The sequence below is a fragment of the Epinephelus lanceolatus genome, chromosome 6, assembly GCF_041903045.1.
Source record: "Epinephelus lanceolatus isolate andai-2023 chromosome 6, ASM4190304v1, whole genome shotgun sequence".
NCBI lineage: Eukaryota > Metazoa > Chordata > Actinopteri > Perciformes > Serranidae > Epinephelus > Epinephelus lanceolatus.
In genome coordinates, this window is record NC_135739.1 from 47,357,697 (window position 1) to 47,377,740 (window position 20,044).

General features: G+C 43.1%; 1 protein-coding gene across 7 annotated transcripts in view; it reads left to right on the forward strand.

The window, feature by feature from the left end:
- Window positions 1–20,044, forward strand: part of szt2 (SZT2 subunit of KICSTOR complex) — a 421,207-nt gene that overhangs the window by 373,978 nt on the left and 27,185 nt on the right. For all 7 annotated transcript variants that reach the window (XM_033622785.2, XM_033622790.2, XM_033622786.2 and 4 more), the window contains 3 exons: window positions 1,288–1,384; window positions 4,006–4,086; window positions 6,838–6,912. In XM_033622785.2, coding sequence (XP_033478676.2) covers window positions 1,288–1,384; window positions 4,006–4,086; window positions 6,838–6,912 — 253 coding nt within the window. The remainder of the gene's footprint in view (window positions 1–1,287; window positions 1,385–4,005; window positions 4,087–6,837; window positions 6,913–20,044) is intronic.

Genomic DNA, 20,044 nt, shown 5'->3' on the forward strand with positions numbered 1-20,044 from the left:
TAAAAGAGGGGATACTATTTGTTGTGATCTAGGCACTAGTGCTATGTTTTACACATTGGCACCATTTGCTGGGACTTAAGCCTTAACAGGGGCCTGACCTTGCAATAGATCTCCAATTAAAGTATCAAATCGGCTATCGGAAATAATTACTAATTATTAATAATAATTATTGATTATGTTAAATAATATGACTTAATTTACATTCAGTCACCTCGTGGGGCACCACAAAATGATAGCCAGTTAAAGATATCGTCTCATAAAATACACTTAACTATGAATTTGGAATTTTTATTAATAATTAAATTAATAACAATAACCAAATGTAATAGTAAAGCCTGAAGGATTTTGGAGTTCTTGACGCAGCAGAGGTTGACTATTCATTCAATCTTGTGCAGCATTAAACAGACGGCAGGTATGATTTCAAAAATTATATTTATTCATAAAGTAAGCAAAGCAAAACCAAAACACACATATTCTAACTAACTAACTAACTATATACAAGCTTGAAGCTAGTGTGAATGGGACAGACAGACAGACAGACAGACAGAGATCATTGCATTCAGACCGAATGCAATAATTGGCCAAGCGTCCTGTCTGTCTTTCCCACATGGAGTCCTCTGACTGACGTAACCACTTGCGAAACATCTAGGCTGGTCCACAGTTCAGGACAAGGAGGTGTGAGCTGCTCGGCAGCTAAGGAGCAAGAAAAAGACTGTCTGAAGGGAGCAGACCTTCTACAGTTGGCTGGTGACATCACAGAGTCACATGTCACTGTAAAAGTCCTGTCCAATCAAGTTTGACAACTGGTCTCACTGAGGTGAGAAATAGCTCTGTTTGAGCTTTGTCTGAAGAACAAAGAGCATGCAGAGAAGAGAGGCCTTCACATGTCCAGTTTAGATTTTAACAAATGACAAATCATCTGTGGTCCTGTGAATCCCAACAATGTGAAACTTTTCTGCGTCTCTGCCATTCTCTCAGTCTCCTTTCCTCCTCCATTGCAAGCAGCATTTATCCTTTATCCTTTATGTGTTTTGATTCTTGTCTGACTTCTGACCTGCTAGCGCTGCTGCCCCATGGCTGATATAAGCAGAACAGATGCAGGGCAGATGCCTGTCCTGCCTGCCTGTCACTTTCTAGGCTCAGATTGTGTGACTCTCTCTGAATTATGTTTTACAGCTTGGCTATGTGTTGTTGGGGCTCCATTTTTCCCTGGGCCCAGACCTCTCTGATTTAACCAGACCCTAACTGTCCCCTGTCCCTCGTCCCACCCCGCTCCGTCTTTTACAGCATTGCCCGGGCCCGTGCTGCCATGCTGAGCTCTATGTCATCGGAAGGGAGGATGTCATTTTCTTATGTAAAGCAAAAGAGTGAGGACAGCCCTAAGGTTAGTGTTCACCTCAGAGATGCAGAAATCTTATTCTCCAAACACACACACACTTGGGGATTGACCCAGGCTGCTAAAGTAACATTGGCCCCTATGCATTTTATATGCCTCATTACAACTGAGTCTGTGTGTCCTAGAACAGTGCAACATTCTTCCTTTCATTATGTTTTAATCCACTTTTTATTTTAATTTAGTCCCGTCTTGATACCTACACGTGAAGTGCATTCAGTTTCTACATATATATTTTTAGAGGTTGAAATTAGTAGTAACAGTAGTAGTAGTCAAGTAAAAACTATTACTACATGCATAATTTTAAAAAAACAATCTGTGCCTATTGTGCAGCAGGAACACCAAATACCAAACATAATACTAAATAAGCATATCTCCATGTGTAAATCAGACGCTGGCTCTGAGTGAAGGGTTGCCACTGGGATATAGTTTGAATTGAGGTGAGGCAGAACACACAGACTGAAGGCAATGCTTTCAGTCAAAGCCAAAAGCTGGGCATCAGAGATGAAGTGAAAATTTGTTGTAGTTCAGGTTGTGAGGTATGGCATTGGACCCAATAAATGGCTGTTCACTGTATATAGTTTCATATATCTTTCTGTATTTTTCACAGTAAACAGTATTTATGCTTCCAATATTGATATCAATGACAAAAGACTGCAGTGCCTCACTACCTGCTGGGCATTCAGATAACATGCTGTATTTTTTTTGTCAGGTGGTGGTGACCTTTTCATTGCTGCTTAACATCAGCAAGAGGTGGCTGAGATTAGAGGTTCCACTCCCTTTGTGGCACACACAGGGTCCGAAATTAACACTGGCCAAGCGCCAAATGTGGGTAGATTTTCCGTTTGGCGAGTAAATCTGGAAAGACTATCCGCCACAGTGGCGGGAAAGTGTTTGTACAAAAATAGTCATGTCCTAAAGAAACTATGCTGAGAGTCCCTGCTGCATGATGGTATCTTTAAGGGGTGCACAGCTCTGCTGCCCCTGAGCTGCTCCTGGGCCGTGTGTGTCAGGCACAGACAGACTCACATACACGCGCATCTAAATGGTGGCATGAGACTGACTGTGTGAAATACTCCGAGTTTTGCGGCACTGTTTACTGTACCAGACTGATCTTCTGATCTGCTAAAACATCACTTGCCGCTGGTCTGCTGCTAGCTAGCGTTGCAGCCATACTACTGTACATACTATGAAGGAAATGAAATAATAACACAGAGGCCCGGTAGTCTGAACCAATATGGCCAACTCTTTATTCCTTCCGACATTGTCACTCCACTTAGCTCCACTTTCTTCTTTCACAATAAGAGCCCTGGAAATATACATTAGATCACTGCTTAGCATCGTTAGAAATTAAGTGTTTTTGTTTACCTACCACTGTAGCTGGTGGTTAGCAAAACCTACCAGCCACTTGAAGGATCACCATTGTTTTTTGGCTGGTGAATGAAGTACATCTAGCAGCCACTTGCATATTTTAACAGTATTTGACTGGTGGCTGATGCTGATTTCCAACCCTGCTGCTTACCAGTGGGAACTTATTTACATGCTGAGGCTGTAGTGATGAGTTCATCAATATTATGAAATAATTTTACTTCAGATTTTGATCTGGCCTCTTCTTTAAGTTTTTATTCAGCAAAATGCCTTATTCTCTCAATAAATGTACTCAAACAAATGGATTTTTGAAACAAGAAAAGGCCATTTATTATTTTGGCAGGTTAAAAAAAAACATGCTTGGCCAGTGGATTTTTTCATCTAAATGATAAGAGGAAAATATGGTTTTGCTGTAATTTGTGGTCAACAATGATAGCAGAGTAAAGAGGCCACAGTGAAATAATAGATAATGTTTTACTGGAGTTGATGACAACTATACTCGTAACTGTAAGCAAAATAAAACCTTTGTGAGCCTTTGTGAACACTGGTTCAACAAGCATACATTTGCATAAGCATTTTCTTTTTTTTGGTGCTGTTTTCAGTCATCCATCCACTGCCAGTCTTGTTGAAGTTTGTCCTCCCCTAAATAGTGTTTACTGTAGCTGTGCCATCTGCAGTGGGGGATTAGGGCTGAAGTTGGGTTATGGTTAAGCGTAGCAGATATGATTGGTTGGGGTTAATGTAAGGTGAAACGCATAACAGCAGGGAAACAGACTTCGAACTTCACGGATTCTTGTAGATCCAGATGTAGACCCCCACTCCAAAATCAGCCCTCCTCCCTCTACCAACATCACCCCCTCAACAATCAATCCACAGAGGACAAAATGAATGAGACATAGTGACTGATTCTATGTTCTTCATTCTTTTGAAATGTTGCTCAGTGTTGTGATGTTCTTGTATTTAGATATTAGATGCATTTGAGTTTATGTTGTGACTGTGCTGTTGTAATCAATGCTGGTGCTGCTGTAGAAGCAATGTTTATTTTCTATTCTAATTCTGTTCAGAATATATTCTTTTAACAGTACCTATCCCTACTCACAAAATTGGTTGAGGGTTTAATTAGAAATTAAATAAGAGCTCAAAATTATCAGCAACATGGCTTAGAAACCAGCTGTATGTGCCTCTAAAACACTTATATCAGACAAATGCTGATTGTATGGTTGTTTTGTAAATGAACCTTGCAGGCTACAGCATCTGGAACCACCGCATATCACCTCCAGAGGGCGTTGCCAGGGGGGATCGTGTTGATGGAACTGGCTTTTCAGGTGAGATCAGGATCATTAAGGACACTCAGAATCACCATGCTCACTGACATATTGGCTAACATCACAAAGGTATAATTCTGTTGGTCCCTTTTAATGTTAAGCACATTTGGTACAGGTCCTGTATGTTTATATGCAATGCAAAAAGTTTCCGGAGCATACTAAAGATTTCTCACAATGACTTCTTCCAGACAGCCATTGGTGTCAGTGTATGACATTGCAATATATGTTTTTAAACAATTTGGAGTGGGCAGACACACCTCTTCCACCATCATCCTTAACACAGGAGCACCCCAGGGCTGCATTTTGAGCCCCCTGCCTTACACTTCAGACTCCAACACCATTTGCTGACAGCACAGCTGTGGTGGGCCTGATCACAGATAACAATGAAAAGGCCTACCTGAAAGAAGTAGAGGACCTGACTTAGAAGATGACAGTGGACTTGGGGAAGAAGCCAAGGAACTACACCCTCTTTAATATCAATGGAACCTCAGTAGAGAGGGTGGATAGCTTCAAATACCTTGGTGTCCACATCACTCTGGGCCTCACCACGGAACTGTAAACTGACTCAGAGGTGAAAAAAGCAAGGCAGAGACTGATTTACCTCAGATACCTGAGAAAATTTTGGGTATCCCCTCACATACTTAGGAATTTCTACTCCTGCAACATCACTGCCTAGTCCAGAGACATCACCGAACAGGACAGCAAGGCAATTCGAAGACTGGGTCGTTTATCTGAACATACAATAGGCTCTGCTCTGCCCTGCACAAAGGGTGTTAGAATAAGGCCAGGTGAATCAAGCTGTTACTTGAAACTGTCGCTGCAGATTGCTAGCTGGCTGCAGAGCTCAGGGCCGCAGCCCTTCCAGTGTGACCAGCCCAACTGGTCAACATGGGCACTGAAAGTATGCAGGCTGTACTCCATGGGAAATCAACACGTTTTGCGGTGCTTCTGTGTACAGTGTGAATCCAGCATGAAACTGCCCAATCATATATCCACTACTCCAGTCTCTTAAATGCACAAAGGAGCTGACATTTAGTGAAATTGTATGTATATAATTTCATGTGATACATAATGTGACTGAACAAGGCAGCTGAAGGATAGCATCTGGTTGCCATGGAGACAACTGAATCAATTCACAAAGCGTAAATTAAAAACATCATGCTGCTGTCGAGTGACACTCATCGGAAGTGACCATAAGTCAGGCTTAAGAATCTACAGCCATACTAGCAGCTCTGAGAGGCGGTACTTAGAGGCACACTGGTGCTTTGAGCTAAGTGCTAACATCATCATGCTAAAATGGTCACAATGGCAATGCTGACATGCTTATGTTTAGCAGGTAATGTTTGCCACGTTCACCATTTTAGTCCAGTCACCATTTGCAAGTAGCACTGAACAAAGTACAGCCGAGGCTGATGGGAATGTTATTAATTTAGCATCTTCTGGTCATAAATCAAAATATTGGACCCTTTAAAATATTGACCTGCTGGTGGCACTAGATGAAAAGTCAGAAACAGCCACACCTTTCTGGATCCTCAGCCCCAGTTTGATGTGCGGACTTTCTGTAAACAATTAGTAGTTGCCAAGCCCATACTGAGATATTCACTAATTTAATTTTCTCAGACTTGACAAAGCTCCTGCAAAGCCACAGAAAACATAATACCACTGTTTTTATTAAGCTGAGACAAGTAAAATTAGGCAAAGGGTTAACTTTGACCAGAGGATATTGATGGGATCAGAGGTAATGTTTGATTGCATTCTCATGTTGTCACAGTACAGTAAGCCAGGATGCTTTTCTGGTCATATTTCCAAGCAAACATCACAATTATTTGTCTAGTGTCTTGTGTGGCCAGAGCCATTATATTTTTAGGTTGTCCATCCTTCCATCCATCCCATCCTTGTGATTGCTACCTCAAGAATACCTTGAGGGAATTTCTTCAAATTTGGCACATACCTTCACTTGAACTCAGTGATGAACTGATTAGATTTTGGTGGTCATAGGTCAAAGGTCAAGGTCTGTGTGACCTTATCTGTCTCATTCTTGTGAACATGATATCTCAAGAATACCTTGAGGGTTTTCTTCAAATTTGGCACAAATGTTCACTTGATTTTAGTGATAAACGGATGGTGGTCGTAGGTCAAAGGACAAAGGTCACTGTGACCTTGACTGTCTGATTGGTGTGAATGCGAATATCTCAAGAGCAACTTAAGGGAATTTCTTTATACTTGACACTTATTTCCACTTGGACTGAAGAATAAACTGATTAGAATTTTGTGGTTGATGGTCAAAGGTCAAGGTCAGTGTGACCTCACAAAATATGTTTTTGGCCATAACTCAAGAATTCATATACTAATTATGACAAAACAAATCTCTAATAGGATAAAATAATGAACTGATGACATTTTACATCCAAAAGGTCAAAGGTCAACTTTACTGTGACATCATAATGTTCTTCATAAAACACTTTTCTGGACATTACTCAACATGATATCTCAAGAACAGAAGGGGAGACATTTGGTCAGATACTGAATTAGTGACACTAATCTTGGGTGTCCATCTTGAAATTGTGCTAATTGTATTGATCTTCTGTGCTGGGGAAGGAAGATGTGTGTGAAGCATCCATGTTTTCAGACATGGATGTGAACTGTAAGAGAAACTTGACTGGTGTGTGAAGGCATGCAAACACAACGCGGTAATTCTAGTTTCTTGGAAAGATAATCATGTGCTCCTCATGTGTCCTCTCCTTCTGCCAGGGGTGTTACTTCTGTGTGAAGCAGTATGCGCTGGAGTGTTCCCGCATACCCATGGGCCAGACAGTCAACTCCCAGGTAAATGACTGACAGAAATCTGTACTGCTTTGTGGAAACACGACACTAAGCTGGTCCTTTCTTCTGTGGGATCATGCTTTTGGCATGACAGAGAGCAAGAATAACAAAAGAAAATGGACAGGGTTCAAATTGGTCCTTGAAATCATGAAAGTTTGTGAATTTAAGGGGTAGATATCAAGGCCTTGAAATAGTTTGAAAATAGACATAAAGAGACATGGGTCATTGAAAGCGCTTGAATTTTGATATTTTGTGCAAGAATAGAAATTGAATCTCTTCTGATATTGTCTGCCATCACTGTAACACAGCGCGGTTGAGAAGTGTTCACGCATTCAAGCCCCTCTCTCTTTAATTGTTGTCTGTGAGTTTCTGTGAAGCCTGCTACATTTCATTATAAAGATCATTACATCACAATTCTCATCACATTACATAATAATGGCAAGTTTTAGCCATCATGATGCCAGAATAAAGAGCAGGGTTTGTAAGACTAAGCACAGTGCCAAATGAAATGAAAAACTACCCTGAGACACATTTTGCTGCCATTTCTGGTTGCACTGCTTCTGTCTTCCTGGGTAGGGATCAGGTCCTCCCCACACACACACACACACACACACACACACACACATACTCTCACATAGACAGATTTTGTTTTATTTGTTTTGGATATTTAATTTTTTTTTCACATTCCAAGTCAAATATCTGAATATTCTTTGTTCTTTGAAAGGGTGTACTTGTCGCACATAATCATGGTAATCTCTGATGTTGTATTTATGAATCTGAGCTGGTGTTGTGTGTTTTTGGTTTGTTTGTTCCTATTACTTAGTCCTTTGTACTTTCTCTCTGTCTCTCTCCTGTTGATTGCATAATTCATGTTCTACTTATTGGAAAAGTTTAAATTACAATAACTCTGTTGTGTGTTCTATGCATAAAGCTGCAATTTGTGTTTTCTACACATTGTCAGAGGTGCAAATTGTCACATCTCTGATTCTGCATTTTTGTAGGATTTTAAGCTTTTCAGATTTAACTCTGATCTTATCTGCCAACACCCCACATCACAATTTCCTGTTTTCAGCCCTGGTTCTATACTACTGTGGGTGATCTTCACTAAGTGTTTACATTCTCTCCCACCTGTGACTGATCCATTTTCAGATTTTAGGACCAGATCACTTTTATGTGACAAAGGCAGAGAAGGGTGTTTTAAAAAATGTCAGTGATGTCATGGCATTTGTTTCTCTCTCTCTGGTGTCAAAATGTCTACAAAGTAACAGATTGACTGTCAGAACAGAGACAGTGGCTTTATACACAGCAAGAGGGGGGGTTAGGGCTTAAGTGGCGAGAAATGAAGAAAGGATGCATTCATTACAGCTATTGTGTGTGCTCAGGAGGTCCTTGAAGGAACAATCAGTGTGTCTCAAATCACATATTTCTGTACTAAACATACACGTTTTGAGTGCACTAGTGTACCAAGTGTGTTCACACTGCATAGTGCAGGAAAATGTAGTTTACTACTGGCACACTCAAAGCCTGTTAGTTACACGTTTTTTGTACTAAGTATCAATACTGTTAGAAGCCGTCAGTAATGTTTGTTATGTCTGTAATGATTTGGTACTGCAAACAAAAACGCAAGGGCTAATGTTAGCTTGGTAGTAGAAGTAGGTCAACGTAGGTCACAGCAGCAGTCACACAATGAGATGGTCATCCCAAATTTCTGACACTGTCAGAATTTTAACCCAAGCTGTCTTTGATCCATCCACTTAAGAAGAATAAGCCGGCGAGCCAGAAGAGAGGCAAATGCCAGGGGGTTAGATTGGTTGCTTGTAAGGGACACCCCCTCTGGGCTCGCTACAGCAAACACAGCAGTAATGGGATTCGGTGGTATCTTACAGCAATACATCTGTGAAAGAGTTTCAAATACAGAGGACCAAAATGGGGCAATTGACCAGCAGGAGAAAAACATATGATACAGAGTAGCAGGGGCGGTATGACACCTCTAGCAGATAGGATCGACCTCAGGGTACAACCTGGCGAGCCTGCTTCTGCATAGGTGTAGGCGATGAAGCACCTTAAATTGAATTACACCGTGTCTCACATAAAAATAAGATTTATGTATTCTGTCAATCGCATACTGCTAGGTTTTACACGATACCATCATCCCATATTCCTCCTCCCAGGTGCATTTGAGATGATTAAGAGAGGGGCTAGAAATATCTTGAACCATACTATACAGCTTAGAAACACTGCCTTCTTGGTACGGGTTAAGGCTAAAGCAGTTTTCCATCCACCCCTCTGGTGGGGGCACTGGAAAGGAGGAGAAATGCTTTTGAGCGTAGTCTCTAATCTGGTAATATCTAAAATAATGGTTCTTTGGGATGTTATATTCTTTAACTAGATATTCAAAAGAAACAAATGCACCACTTTGGAAGAGGTCAGCTACACATTTCAGGTCTTTTTGGTACCACAGATGAAACGCAAAATCCAACAGGGCGGGCATGAAAGCAGGGTTGCGGACTATGGGGGTGGACAGAACCATGTGTTTAAATCCAAAGTGTGTCCTGAACTGTGACCATATCTTAAGAGAGCTACTAACCACTGGATTATTTGAGTGATATTTTTTACTGAGTGGCAGAGCAGCACATAACAGGGAGGCCAGGTCTAGTGGTTCACATGAATGCCGTTCCATACTGGACCAAACAGGTCCGTTCCCATCCCTAAAATGAGACATCCAAAATGTAATTTTGTGGATATTCGCAGCCCAGTAGTAGTAGTCAAAAAATTAGGAAGTGAGAGCCCCCCCTCTCACTTCCATCTCTCTAAAAATGACTTATGAAAGTGAGGAATTTTCTTATTCCAAATAAATGTGGTAACATGCTTATCCAACTCCTTAAAGAAGGATTTTGGGAGAAAAACAGGAATTGACTGAAAGTAGTACAGCATTCTTGGCATGATGACCATTTTAATGGAGTTTACCCTGCCTGCAAGTGAGATGGGAAGGGACGCCCAGCGTTTGAGGTCCTCTTTCGCCTTTTCAAGGGCTGGCTGCAGATTCTTTTTGAACAGTTCTTTAAATTCCCATGTTACAGGTACCCCCAAGTAAGTAAATGAGTCAGTAACTACTTTGAAGGGAAACTGAGTATAGGAGAGTTCCAATGACATTGTATTAAAAGGGAAAAATAAGGTTTTGATTAAACTGATTTTGTATCCAGATGCAGAGCCAAAGGACGCAGTTGTATCAAGTGCAGTTGGAATTGACCTAAGTGGATCTGTGCAATACAGTAAGCGGTCATCTGCATATAGAGCCAATTGATGTACATGAACCCCCCCCCCCCAGCCCGTGGAGTTAACCTGTCCTGACCTGTTTAGTTTAGTTAGTTAACTGTTAATAAAACCATTTCACATATGAAGCCCTCGTCTTGCCAATTGGATATTATTCCCACATCTTTTTTAAAGGAGGTGTTAGAAACCATTGGCCCTACCGTCCTTTCCATTTTAAATAACTCCTTAGTCTCCAGTGTTTTTCCCTCCTCTTTTAAGCATGCTTTAATCCAACCTCTTTTAAAGAAACCTGGTCTTGATCCTCATCTTCTTGTTAATTACAGACCCATCTCAAAATTATCCTTTTTATCGAAGATTTTAGAGAAACTGATCTCCACTCAGCTCCTTACTCATTTGAGTAACAACAGTTACAGACCTCAACAAAATTGGGGCAGCAGTAGCTCAGTCCATAGGGACTTGGGTTGGGAACCGGAAGGTCGTCTGTTCGAGTCCCCATCTGGACCAAATATGGAGCGTGGACTGGTGGCTGGAGAGGTGCCAGTTTACCTCCTGGGCACTGCCGAGGTGCCCTTGAGCAAGGCACCGAACCCCCCAACCGCTCGGGGCGCCTGACCAAGGCAGCCCCCTCACTCTGACATCTCTCCACTTTGTGCATGTATAGGTCCTGTTTGTGCATGTGTGTGTCTTTCAGACCTGTTTATTAATGACAAAAAAAGAGTGAAAAAATTTAATTTCCCCTCAGGGGGATTAATAAAGTATATAAAATTAAAAAAAAAAAAAATTGTAAATGCCCTCGTGTCCTCCCGCTTAGACTACTGCAACGCCCTCTACACCTGTCTTAGCCAGAGTTGTCTCCACCGTCTGCAGTTGGTGCAAAACACTGCTGCCAGACTGATCACCGGTTAAAGGAGATTTGAGCACATAACTCCAGTTTTAGCTGCACTTCACTGGCTGCCAGTTAAATTTAGAATTGATTTTAAAATTTTACTGTTAACTTTTAAAGCTCTCCATGACCTAGCTCCCGGCTACATCACGGAGCTTTTAATTCCCTACAAGCCAGCCGGTAATTTGAGGTCCTCAAATATGACTGTTCTGTCCTCGATGCGTGCTATGCCTGTATGACAGGCAGCTAAACGCTTCACTTCAATCAGGACTCTGCATGTAGTTTGACAGATTTATTGACGAAGCCAAGTGTGAAACTAAACAGAAAAATAGACAAATAATAATCAAATCATGAATATCATATGTCCATAAATGTATAAAGCATAAATAAACAACACCACGTAGCATGGATGCACTATATTAGCTGAAAATAGCATAGCTAATGACAACAATATGCTAGAAAGAAACGTAAATGATGTGAGCTACTAAAGAGCATACAATTTAAATTTACCACTTAAACGTAGCACATGAGAGTAAATAAACATATCAATAATACATACTGACGATGCAACCTCAAACAAGATGTATGCCGAAGCGGCCGATAAACACCGTGAGCTTCCAAAACATCTCAACTACAGTATCTCACATAAGTGAGTACACCCCTTCCATTTTTGCAAATATTTCATTATATCTTGTCATGGGACAACACTATAGAAATGACTTTGATATAACTGAAAGTAGTCAGTGTACAGCTTGTATAGTAGTATAGATTTACCTTCCTCTGAAAATTACTCAAAACACAGCCATCAACATCTAAACAGCTGGCAACATAAGTGAGTACACCCCACAGTGAACATGTCCAAATTGTGCCTAAAGTGTCAATATTTTGTGTGCCAACCATTATTATCTAGCACTGCCTTAACCCTTTTGGGCATGGAATTCACCAGAGCTCACAGCTTGCTTCAGGAATCCTCTCCCACTCCTCCATGATGACATCATGGAGCAGATGGATGTGAAGACACCTTGCATTACCCCACCTTCAGCTTGAGGATGGCCCACAGGTGCGTTTAGGGCTGGATACATACAGTGGTGGAAAAAAGTTTTCGGACACCCTTAAAATTTTACACAATCTCAAATATTATCATGAAATATTTGTGGAAAAATCTTTTTTGTGTTTCAAAAGGTGTGGCTGCATTAGACAGATACACACAAATACAAATTATATTTTTTTGTTTATTGTTTACAAGAAAAACTAACAAAACTAAATTCTTGACAGTTTCAATATGTCAGTTCTCAACATTGTCGGTATCAAAGTCAACAAATAACAGAGAATGTGTTCAAAACTGAACAAAAAATAAATAAACCATCACATCATCAAATTAATATTTAGTAGTCCTGCCATTGGCACGCAGTAGAGCTCTAATCTGGCTGGCATGTTCCCCACGAGCCTTTCACACTGTTGAGGGGTAATCTTGTCCCATTCTTCTTGAATTACTGCTTTTAATTCTTCTAAATTCTTTGGTTTATGCTTTGAAACAGACCTTTTGATAATCCACCACAGATTTTCAATGGGGCTCATGTCCGGGGATTGAGCTGGCCACTCTAAGACCTGGATACTGTGCTCCTGCAGCCAAGTTCTACTGGCCTTGGATGTGTGGCAAGGGCCATTATCTTGTTGAAACATCCAGTTTTTACCTCGACGGAACAGTGCACGCGCAGAAGGGAGCAGGAGGGTTTCGAGAATGGTACAATACTTGGTAGAGTTCAATGTGCCATCACAGACAGTGAGATGACCAACACCAGCAGCACTCATGCATCCCCAAACCATGATACTGCCTCCACCATGCTTGACAGCAGGTACTGTACATGCTGGAGATAATGCTTCGCCTGGCCTTCTGCGTACCCTCACATTAGTAGGAGGAAGATAAAGCTGGAAACTGGACTCATCTGACCACAAAATCTTCTTCCAATTCCTGGCTGTCCAGTTCTTGTGTGCCTGGGCCCAACGACGCCGGGCTAACCTCTGTCTCTCATTGATCAGGGGCTTCTTGATAGCCTTGTAGGACCTTAAGCCATGATCTAAAAGTCGGCCACGTACAGTGCAGGTGGAACACTGGACACCAGTTTGGTTTGACCACTGCTGCTGAAGCTCCTGTGATGTCATTCGGCGGTTTTGCCTGCACAGGCGGATCAGGATGCGGTCATTTCTTGCTGAAGAAACCCTTGGACGCCCAGATCTTGGTTTATCTTCCAAGCTGTTGGTTCGTCTGTATTTCTGCAGAGTGTATCCAACTGCTGAAGGACTGCATCTGCATTTCCTGGCTATCTGGCGGCAGCTGTACCCTTCCTGGCTGAGAATCTTTACCTTCAGGCATGTTTCCTGCGTTAGGTTCCTTGTTTTAGCCATTTTTGTGTCTGAAGAACTTTCAAATGTGCTGGCTTTATGTAGACACGAAGCTTGGCAACAAAAATTGTGTCTTTTAATAAAAAGAACGACCTTCATCACTGGTACCAAAATGACCCAATACTCAAAATTTCTTATGTATTTTTATGGAACCAATCAATTTTAAGTTTTTAATGGCTTTTTTAGGATTTATTTAGCATTTTGGCTGTGACTGTACGAAAAGAAATTGCACTTGAAGACCTAAGAGTGATTCTTAATGCAATATTTCACAAATGCATGGGGTGTCCGAAAACTTTTTTCCACCACTGTACTTGGCCAGTCCATCACCTTCACCTTCAGCTTCCTCGGCAAGGCAGATGTCATCTACTAGGTGTGTTTTGGGTCATTATCATGTTGGAAAACTTGATAATGAAAACTTGCAGCCCAGTTTCTTAAGGGGGCGATCATGCTCTGCTTGGAATTCATGTTTCCCTAAATGAGCCGAGCTCCCCAGAGCCGGCAGCACTCATGCAGCCCCAAACCATGATGCTGCCACCACTATACTTGACTGTAAGCATGGGACAGTTGTCTTGGTGCTCTTCACCAAGGTGCCACACATGCTGAAAGAGCACCAAGACAACTGTCCCATGCTTACAGTCAAGTATAGTGGTGGCAGCAGCACTCATGCAGCCCCAAACCATGATGCTGCCCCCCTTCAGAAACTGAGCTGCAAGCTTTCATTTTCAAGTTTTCCAACATGATAATGACCCAAAACACACCTAGAAGATGACAACTGCCTTGCTGAAGAAGCTGAAGGTGAAGGTGATGGACTGGCCAAGTACGTATCCAGCCCTAAACTCACCTGTGCACCTGTGGGGCATCCTCAAGCTGAAGGTGGAGGAGCACAAGGTGTCTTCACATCCATCTGCTCCATGATGTCGTCATGGAGGAGTGGGAGAGGATTCCTGAAGCAACCTGTGAGCTCTGGTGAATTCCATGCCCAAAAGGGTTAAGGCAGTGCTAGATAATAATGGTTGGCACACAAAATATTGACACTTTAGGCACAATTTGGACATGTTCACTGTGGGGTGTACTCACTTATGTTGCCAGCTATTTAGATGTTGATGACTGTGTTTTGAGTAATTTTCAGAGGAAGGTAAATCTATACTACTATACAAGCTGTACACTGACTACTTTCAGTTATATCAAAGTCATTTCTATAGTGTTGTCCCATGACAAGATATAATGAAATATTGGGAGGGGTGTACTCACTTATGTGAGATACTGTACGTGACCTAGTTCTCACTTCTTTAATAAAGTTTTCAATTCAAAAAAACAAAACATAGACTTTTGAACTAAAATCGACCAGTAGGTGGCGGTATTGCGCTTTTAACTTTCTCTTTTCTGTAAAATACAATGAAATGAATGAAAGTAGATACATGAAATGATTTTAAAACTTAACACATTGATTATAATGAACTAAAACAGAACAATGACTCTACTGGTTATACCTAGGACTAGGCTTGTGACTAAGGGAGACAGGGCCTTTGCCATCTATGCGCCCTGATTGTGGAACGATCTTCCTGAGGACATCAAGTTAGCCAGCTCCATATCTAATTTTAAATCTCTTCTAAAAACTTATATCTATAAAAAAGGCATTTTATTCCTGCTAATAGCAGCAGTCTAGTGCATCTATGCTCTTGTTCTCTTTTCTCCTTCTGATTTTACTGATTTATTCATTATTGTTGTTACGTTGTTTTTATTGTTGTTTTACTATGTTATTGTCACTGTATTTTTTATTCCTTGTGCATGCACCTTGTAACTTTGTTAAGTAAGGTGCAATACAAATAAAGTTTATTATTATTATTAAAGCCTAGTTCACATTACACAATTTTCACCACGATTTTGACGTCACCGAGGATCTTGAGAGCCACCTTAGGTCAGAGGTGAGTCGGCAGATAGTCTGCCATGACAAGTCCTCATGTGTGAACAAGCCTACGAGCAAGTCGTCCCCTTGTCTGAGACTGGGACTTGATATCTGGCATGCTAGAAAACTGGAGAAGTGTGACACGACTGACAAAGAGCATCAGCCAATGAGAGGCGGGATACGTCCCACGTCAGCACACAGGAGGACGGAAGAAATGTGACGAGGACAAGCCGCAAGGTTGCCAGGTCCGCTTATTAGCCGTGACTTTGGGCTTGTTTCTAAAGTGGAGTTGCTTATTTGGGCTTGCTCTCTAAATGTCGCCTTCCTCTATATATATCCATCTAATAAGTTATTTAAACCCATTATAGTGTGTTGGGAGTCGCTTCTTTTGGGCTTGTTTCCATAGCCCTGATTGCTTGTTTCTCTCCCAAGATCTGGCAACCTTGACAAGCGGGCAAGTAACAGCAACAATGGTGGCATCTATAGGATCATGGGGAGCGCATTGTGTTTGGACCCAGGCCCTGGAGGCAGATCTGATTCAACACTGGAGAGAATATCCATGCTTTTACGATGTGTCGTCTCCAAGTTAAAAAGTTTGGGGCTCTGTCGGCGAGGGCTCACTGTCCTTGCAGGTGATATACGCCAGACCCAGCCCAGGATGGAGGTATGTACAGGGGCAATGGTGGTCTTGGTGGCAGATCACAGCGTTGTAGGGCAGAAAGAACCCACCTCCAGACAGCTAGCAAGTCCTCAAGAGTGTCCACGCCGCAATACAGGTCGTCTGCCACTTTGGCCACATGGCCTTGTTCAAGGAGGTCTCCAAAGACTCTGCATGTTAACTCCTCCAGCACCGTCTCGGACCCTGGCATGCCCATAGCACTCCGCACGTACACACGGACACCCTTAAAGGGCGTGACGACCCCACAGCATTTCCATGAGTCTCTGGATAAAGGGATCTGGTAGAAGGCTATGGTCAGGTCTGTGGCGATGATGTATTTCCACTGGGCTATGAGGCGCAGAGTGGAGTCAACATCAGGCATCAGAGAGGGTTGGGGCTTACTGTATCGGCCGACATCTGCAAAGGCTGTGACCAGGCGGAAACCGCCGCCAGGCTTCTTGAGGAGGAATGAAGGATTGACATATTCCACCGTGATGTCGACGTCCTCGGGCCTCCTGAAGATGCCCATGCCCTCCAACTCGTCGAACTGAGCCTGGAGCTCTTGCAGCTGACCCCTGGAGTATTGTGGAACCCCCCCCCTTGCGTTGTGGGGGTAGGACGGGACCCATGTTCACCCTGGCCTGGAATGGCCCCACGGCGCCAATGTATCCTTTAAAGTGGGGATCAAACACGCTGTCAAACTCTCTGTGCAGGGCGCGGAACTTATCCGTGATGTCAGGAGGCATGACGTCATCAGGGTCAAGAGCGACAGGGTCAGAGGACAAGGCTGATCTGGTCGTCGCAACCAGTCTGGGGGGGTTGGCCAGCACAGCGGCGTCGCTGGGTGAGGGGATATATGTCGCGCGAACACGACACAAGTGGTCGCTCTTCTGAACCAGCCGTGGTTCGCCAGTGAGATTTGGGACACGGATTCTTCCTGACACACCCCGCAGCAAGGTAGGAGTAGGCCATTGGCGTGAGCCTGACTGGTCACGCGAGACGTCCGCATAAGGTTCAATAGCCAGTTCACAGTCCACATCACACAGTTCAGACGGCAGCTCGAGCTCGATGTACCCCCCGGGCCACACAGTATATTTTTCCGGGGCGTGCCTGTCCATAGGTGTCTGGAGGGTGCCGTAGCTGTAGATGTCCTCACCCAAACATATCTGGTGTTTGGCTGTTCTGATGGAGACGTCGTTCTTTTCCATGAAAGGAATCCCAGCTAGTATGTCAGAGTCGAGATTTTCAACGACGAGACCCTCGAAGTAGAGGTTGTGGCCGTCTCTCTGGAAGTGTGTCCGTGTCTCTCCCACAACCTTCAAAAGGGTTGAGCCATCTGCTTGGAATGCAGACTGTGTACTTCCTGTGACCGTAACACCCAGCCTAGTTGCACACGAGGCCTTCATCATGTTGCCTGTAGCTCCACTGTCAACGGTGAGACACACAGGGCAGTGACCATGGAATGCATCCAAGTAGGGGGACTGTTTGATCAGTACACGCTTTACGCCACTAGATGGTGTTGTCTCTTCACTAATGCACTCGCCCACCAACTCATCAGTCTCAGTCTGCTCACCCATCACTTGGTGTGATTTAGCCATGAACATTCTGTCTTGGGGGGGCAGGAACGTGCATTTGCTAAGGAAGTGATTATCAGGCCTGCCGGCACATTTGCATAAGGGACATGACTTCCTCGGACGGGCAGGCAGAGCTTGCTTTGACCTGGGGAGCTCAGATACGGCCGCATGCATAGCACGGGCATCCTCTGAGGCCTGCAACTCATCTAGTAGTGAGTCAAGGGCTTGTGAGATTTCTGGTTTAATGGATGCCAACGTGCGGGACCACAGTTCAGTGCCATACCTTTGTTTGATGAGCTTTGGCAGATCAGCATGTATGAGGCGGAGCCATGTGGCTGATACCGGAATCCTTACGCAGTAAGTTGTCGTCAGTAAAAGCCATCAGACATTGATATAAATCCTCTGGTCTCTCATCAGGTTCCCGTTTGATAGCCGCAAGGTCAATGAAGTGGGCTCCAGTGCACTGAAAGCCTTAATGTAGGCGAATAGCTTGCCATATACTGTCAATAGAAGTGGAGTTTCTGACAATGCTGTGACGAGAGATGACAGGACAGTAATTAGTAATTAATCTGTCCCAGCATGAGCTCCAGCATGGCCACCTTGCGTTCTTTAGTGCGACGTTGGGCAGCAGGAACTGGGTTGACGTCATCTGTAAATCCTCAGCATGGAGACGTTTTGGATATCTTCTCCCATTCTGCACCATTGACCAGAAATGGGGCAAACTCACCATCAAGTGACAGTGTGTACAACAGGTTCTGGCGCCAGTTCTCAAAAGAGTTCACAGTTTCAGTCTTGGTTAGACACCATTGCTTCAGTGCTCTGTGTGAATTAGCCATGCTGTGCACTTAGCTACCGTTACCTCAACTGCGTCTGGTTGTAGACGTCACTACACTGTGATTCCTCTGACAGGGTAGTTACCGTTATGACTTCGGTAGTTGATAATATCCTCGGGTTATATGTTCGGGAAGCGCTGCCACCACGCCAGTAATAGAGGACGATACACATGAATCACACAACACAGGTTGAGTAGTGCGGCAGCAGCCGTTTAGTGTAAACAAGAACAGGGGCGAACACGGACACAAAGGAAGTGACGCCCGGTAACTATAACAACCACACCGTACATAGCGGAAGTGACGTATGGTCACTCTGACAACCACAAACAATACTGGCGTAATGTGAACTAGCCTTAAGAGCAACCGCTAAAGGTTCGATTGCAAGGTTGAACAAAAGGGGCGACAGGGGGCAACCCTACCACGTGCCCCTCTAAAGGAGGAAATATTTTGACACAACATTATTTGTACGAACTGCTGCTTGTGCTGTTGAATATAAGACTTTTATCCAGGATATGAAGCCAGGGCTGAATCCAAATTGGCCAAGAGCTGTAAGTAGATAGTCAAATTCAATGCGGTCAAATGCTTTGTGTGCATCTAGTGATCTGAGGACCTCTGAAGTAGGGCCAGGGTTTGAATAAACTATATTATATAGGCGTCTAAGGTTACCAAATGATACCTTTCATGAACCCTGCCTGGTCAGGGTGGATAATTTTGTTCAAGACAGTTTCCAGGCGCAGGGCTAGGGCTTTGCAAAGTATTTTGTTAGCACAGCAGACTAGACTAACTGGCCAATATGAGTCACATTTTGTTGGGTCTCTACCCTTTTTAAGGAGGACTGATATAACAGCTTGTGACAAGGTAGGGGGGAGAGACCCCAGACGGAATGCTTCTGCATATACAGTACAGGCCAAAAGTTTGGACACACCTTCTCATTCAATGTGTTTTCTTTATTTTCATGACTATTTACATTGTAGATTCTCACTGAAGGCATCAAAACTATGAATGAACACATGTGGAGTTATGTACTTAACAAAAAAAGGTGAAATAACTGAAAACATGTTTTATATTCTAGTTTCTTCAAAATAGCCACCCTTTGCTCTGATTACTGCTTTGCACACTCTTGGCATTCTCTCCATGAGCTTCAAGAGGTAGTCACCTGAAATGGTTTTCCAACAGTCTTGAAGGAGTTCCCAGAGGTGTTTAGCACTTGTTGGCCCCTTTGCCTTCACTCTGCGGTCCAGCACTCTGCCTGCCGCAGCACTCCATCACTCTCCTTCTTGGTCAAATAGCCCTTACACAGTACATGTACATGTATTCAATGTAACGCAGAGATTGAAAAAGACTATTCATCCCATTCTTGTAGAAATAGTTATATATATATATATATATATACTGTAGATGCAACTCTTAAGAGGTGGCAGGGACCCAACCCTCCAGCATTGGCATCACAATCAATGCCAAGATCACAGAGCTCCGTGCCAAAAGTAAAGCATCCCCTTAAATTGAGCTTTGTTGCTGTTTGTTGTTTGTTGTGTAATTTCAGTACTCAGATTGTTGAAAACAAACACACTGTTCCATGTGAAATGATTATTGTTCAGCAGTGGT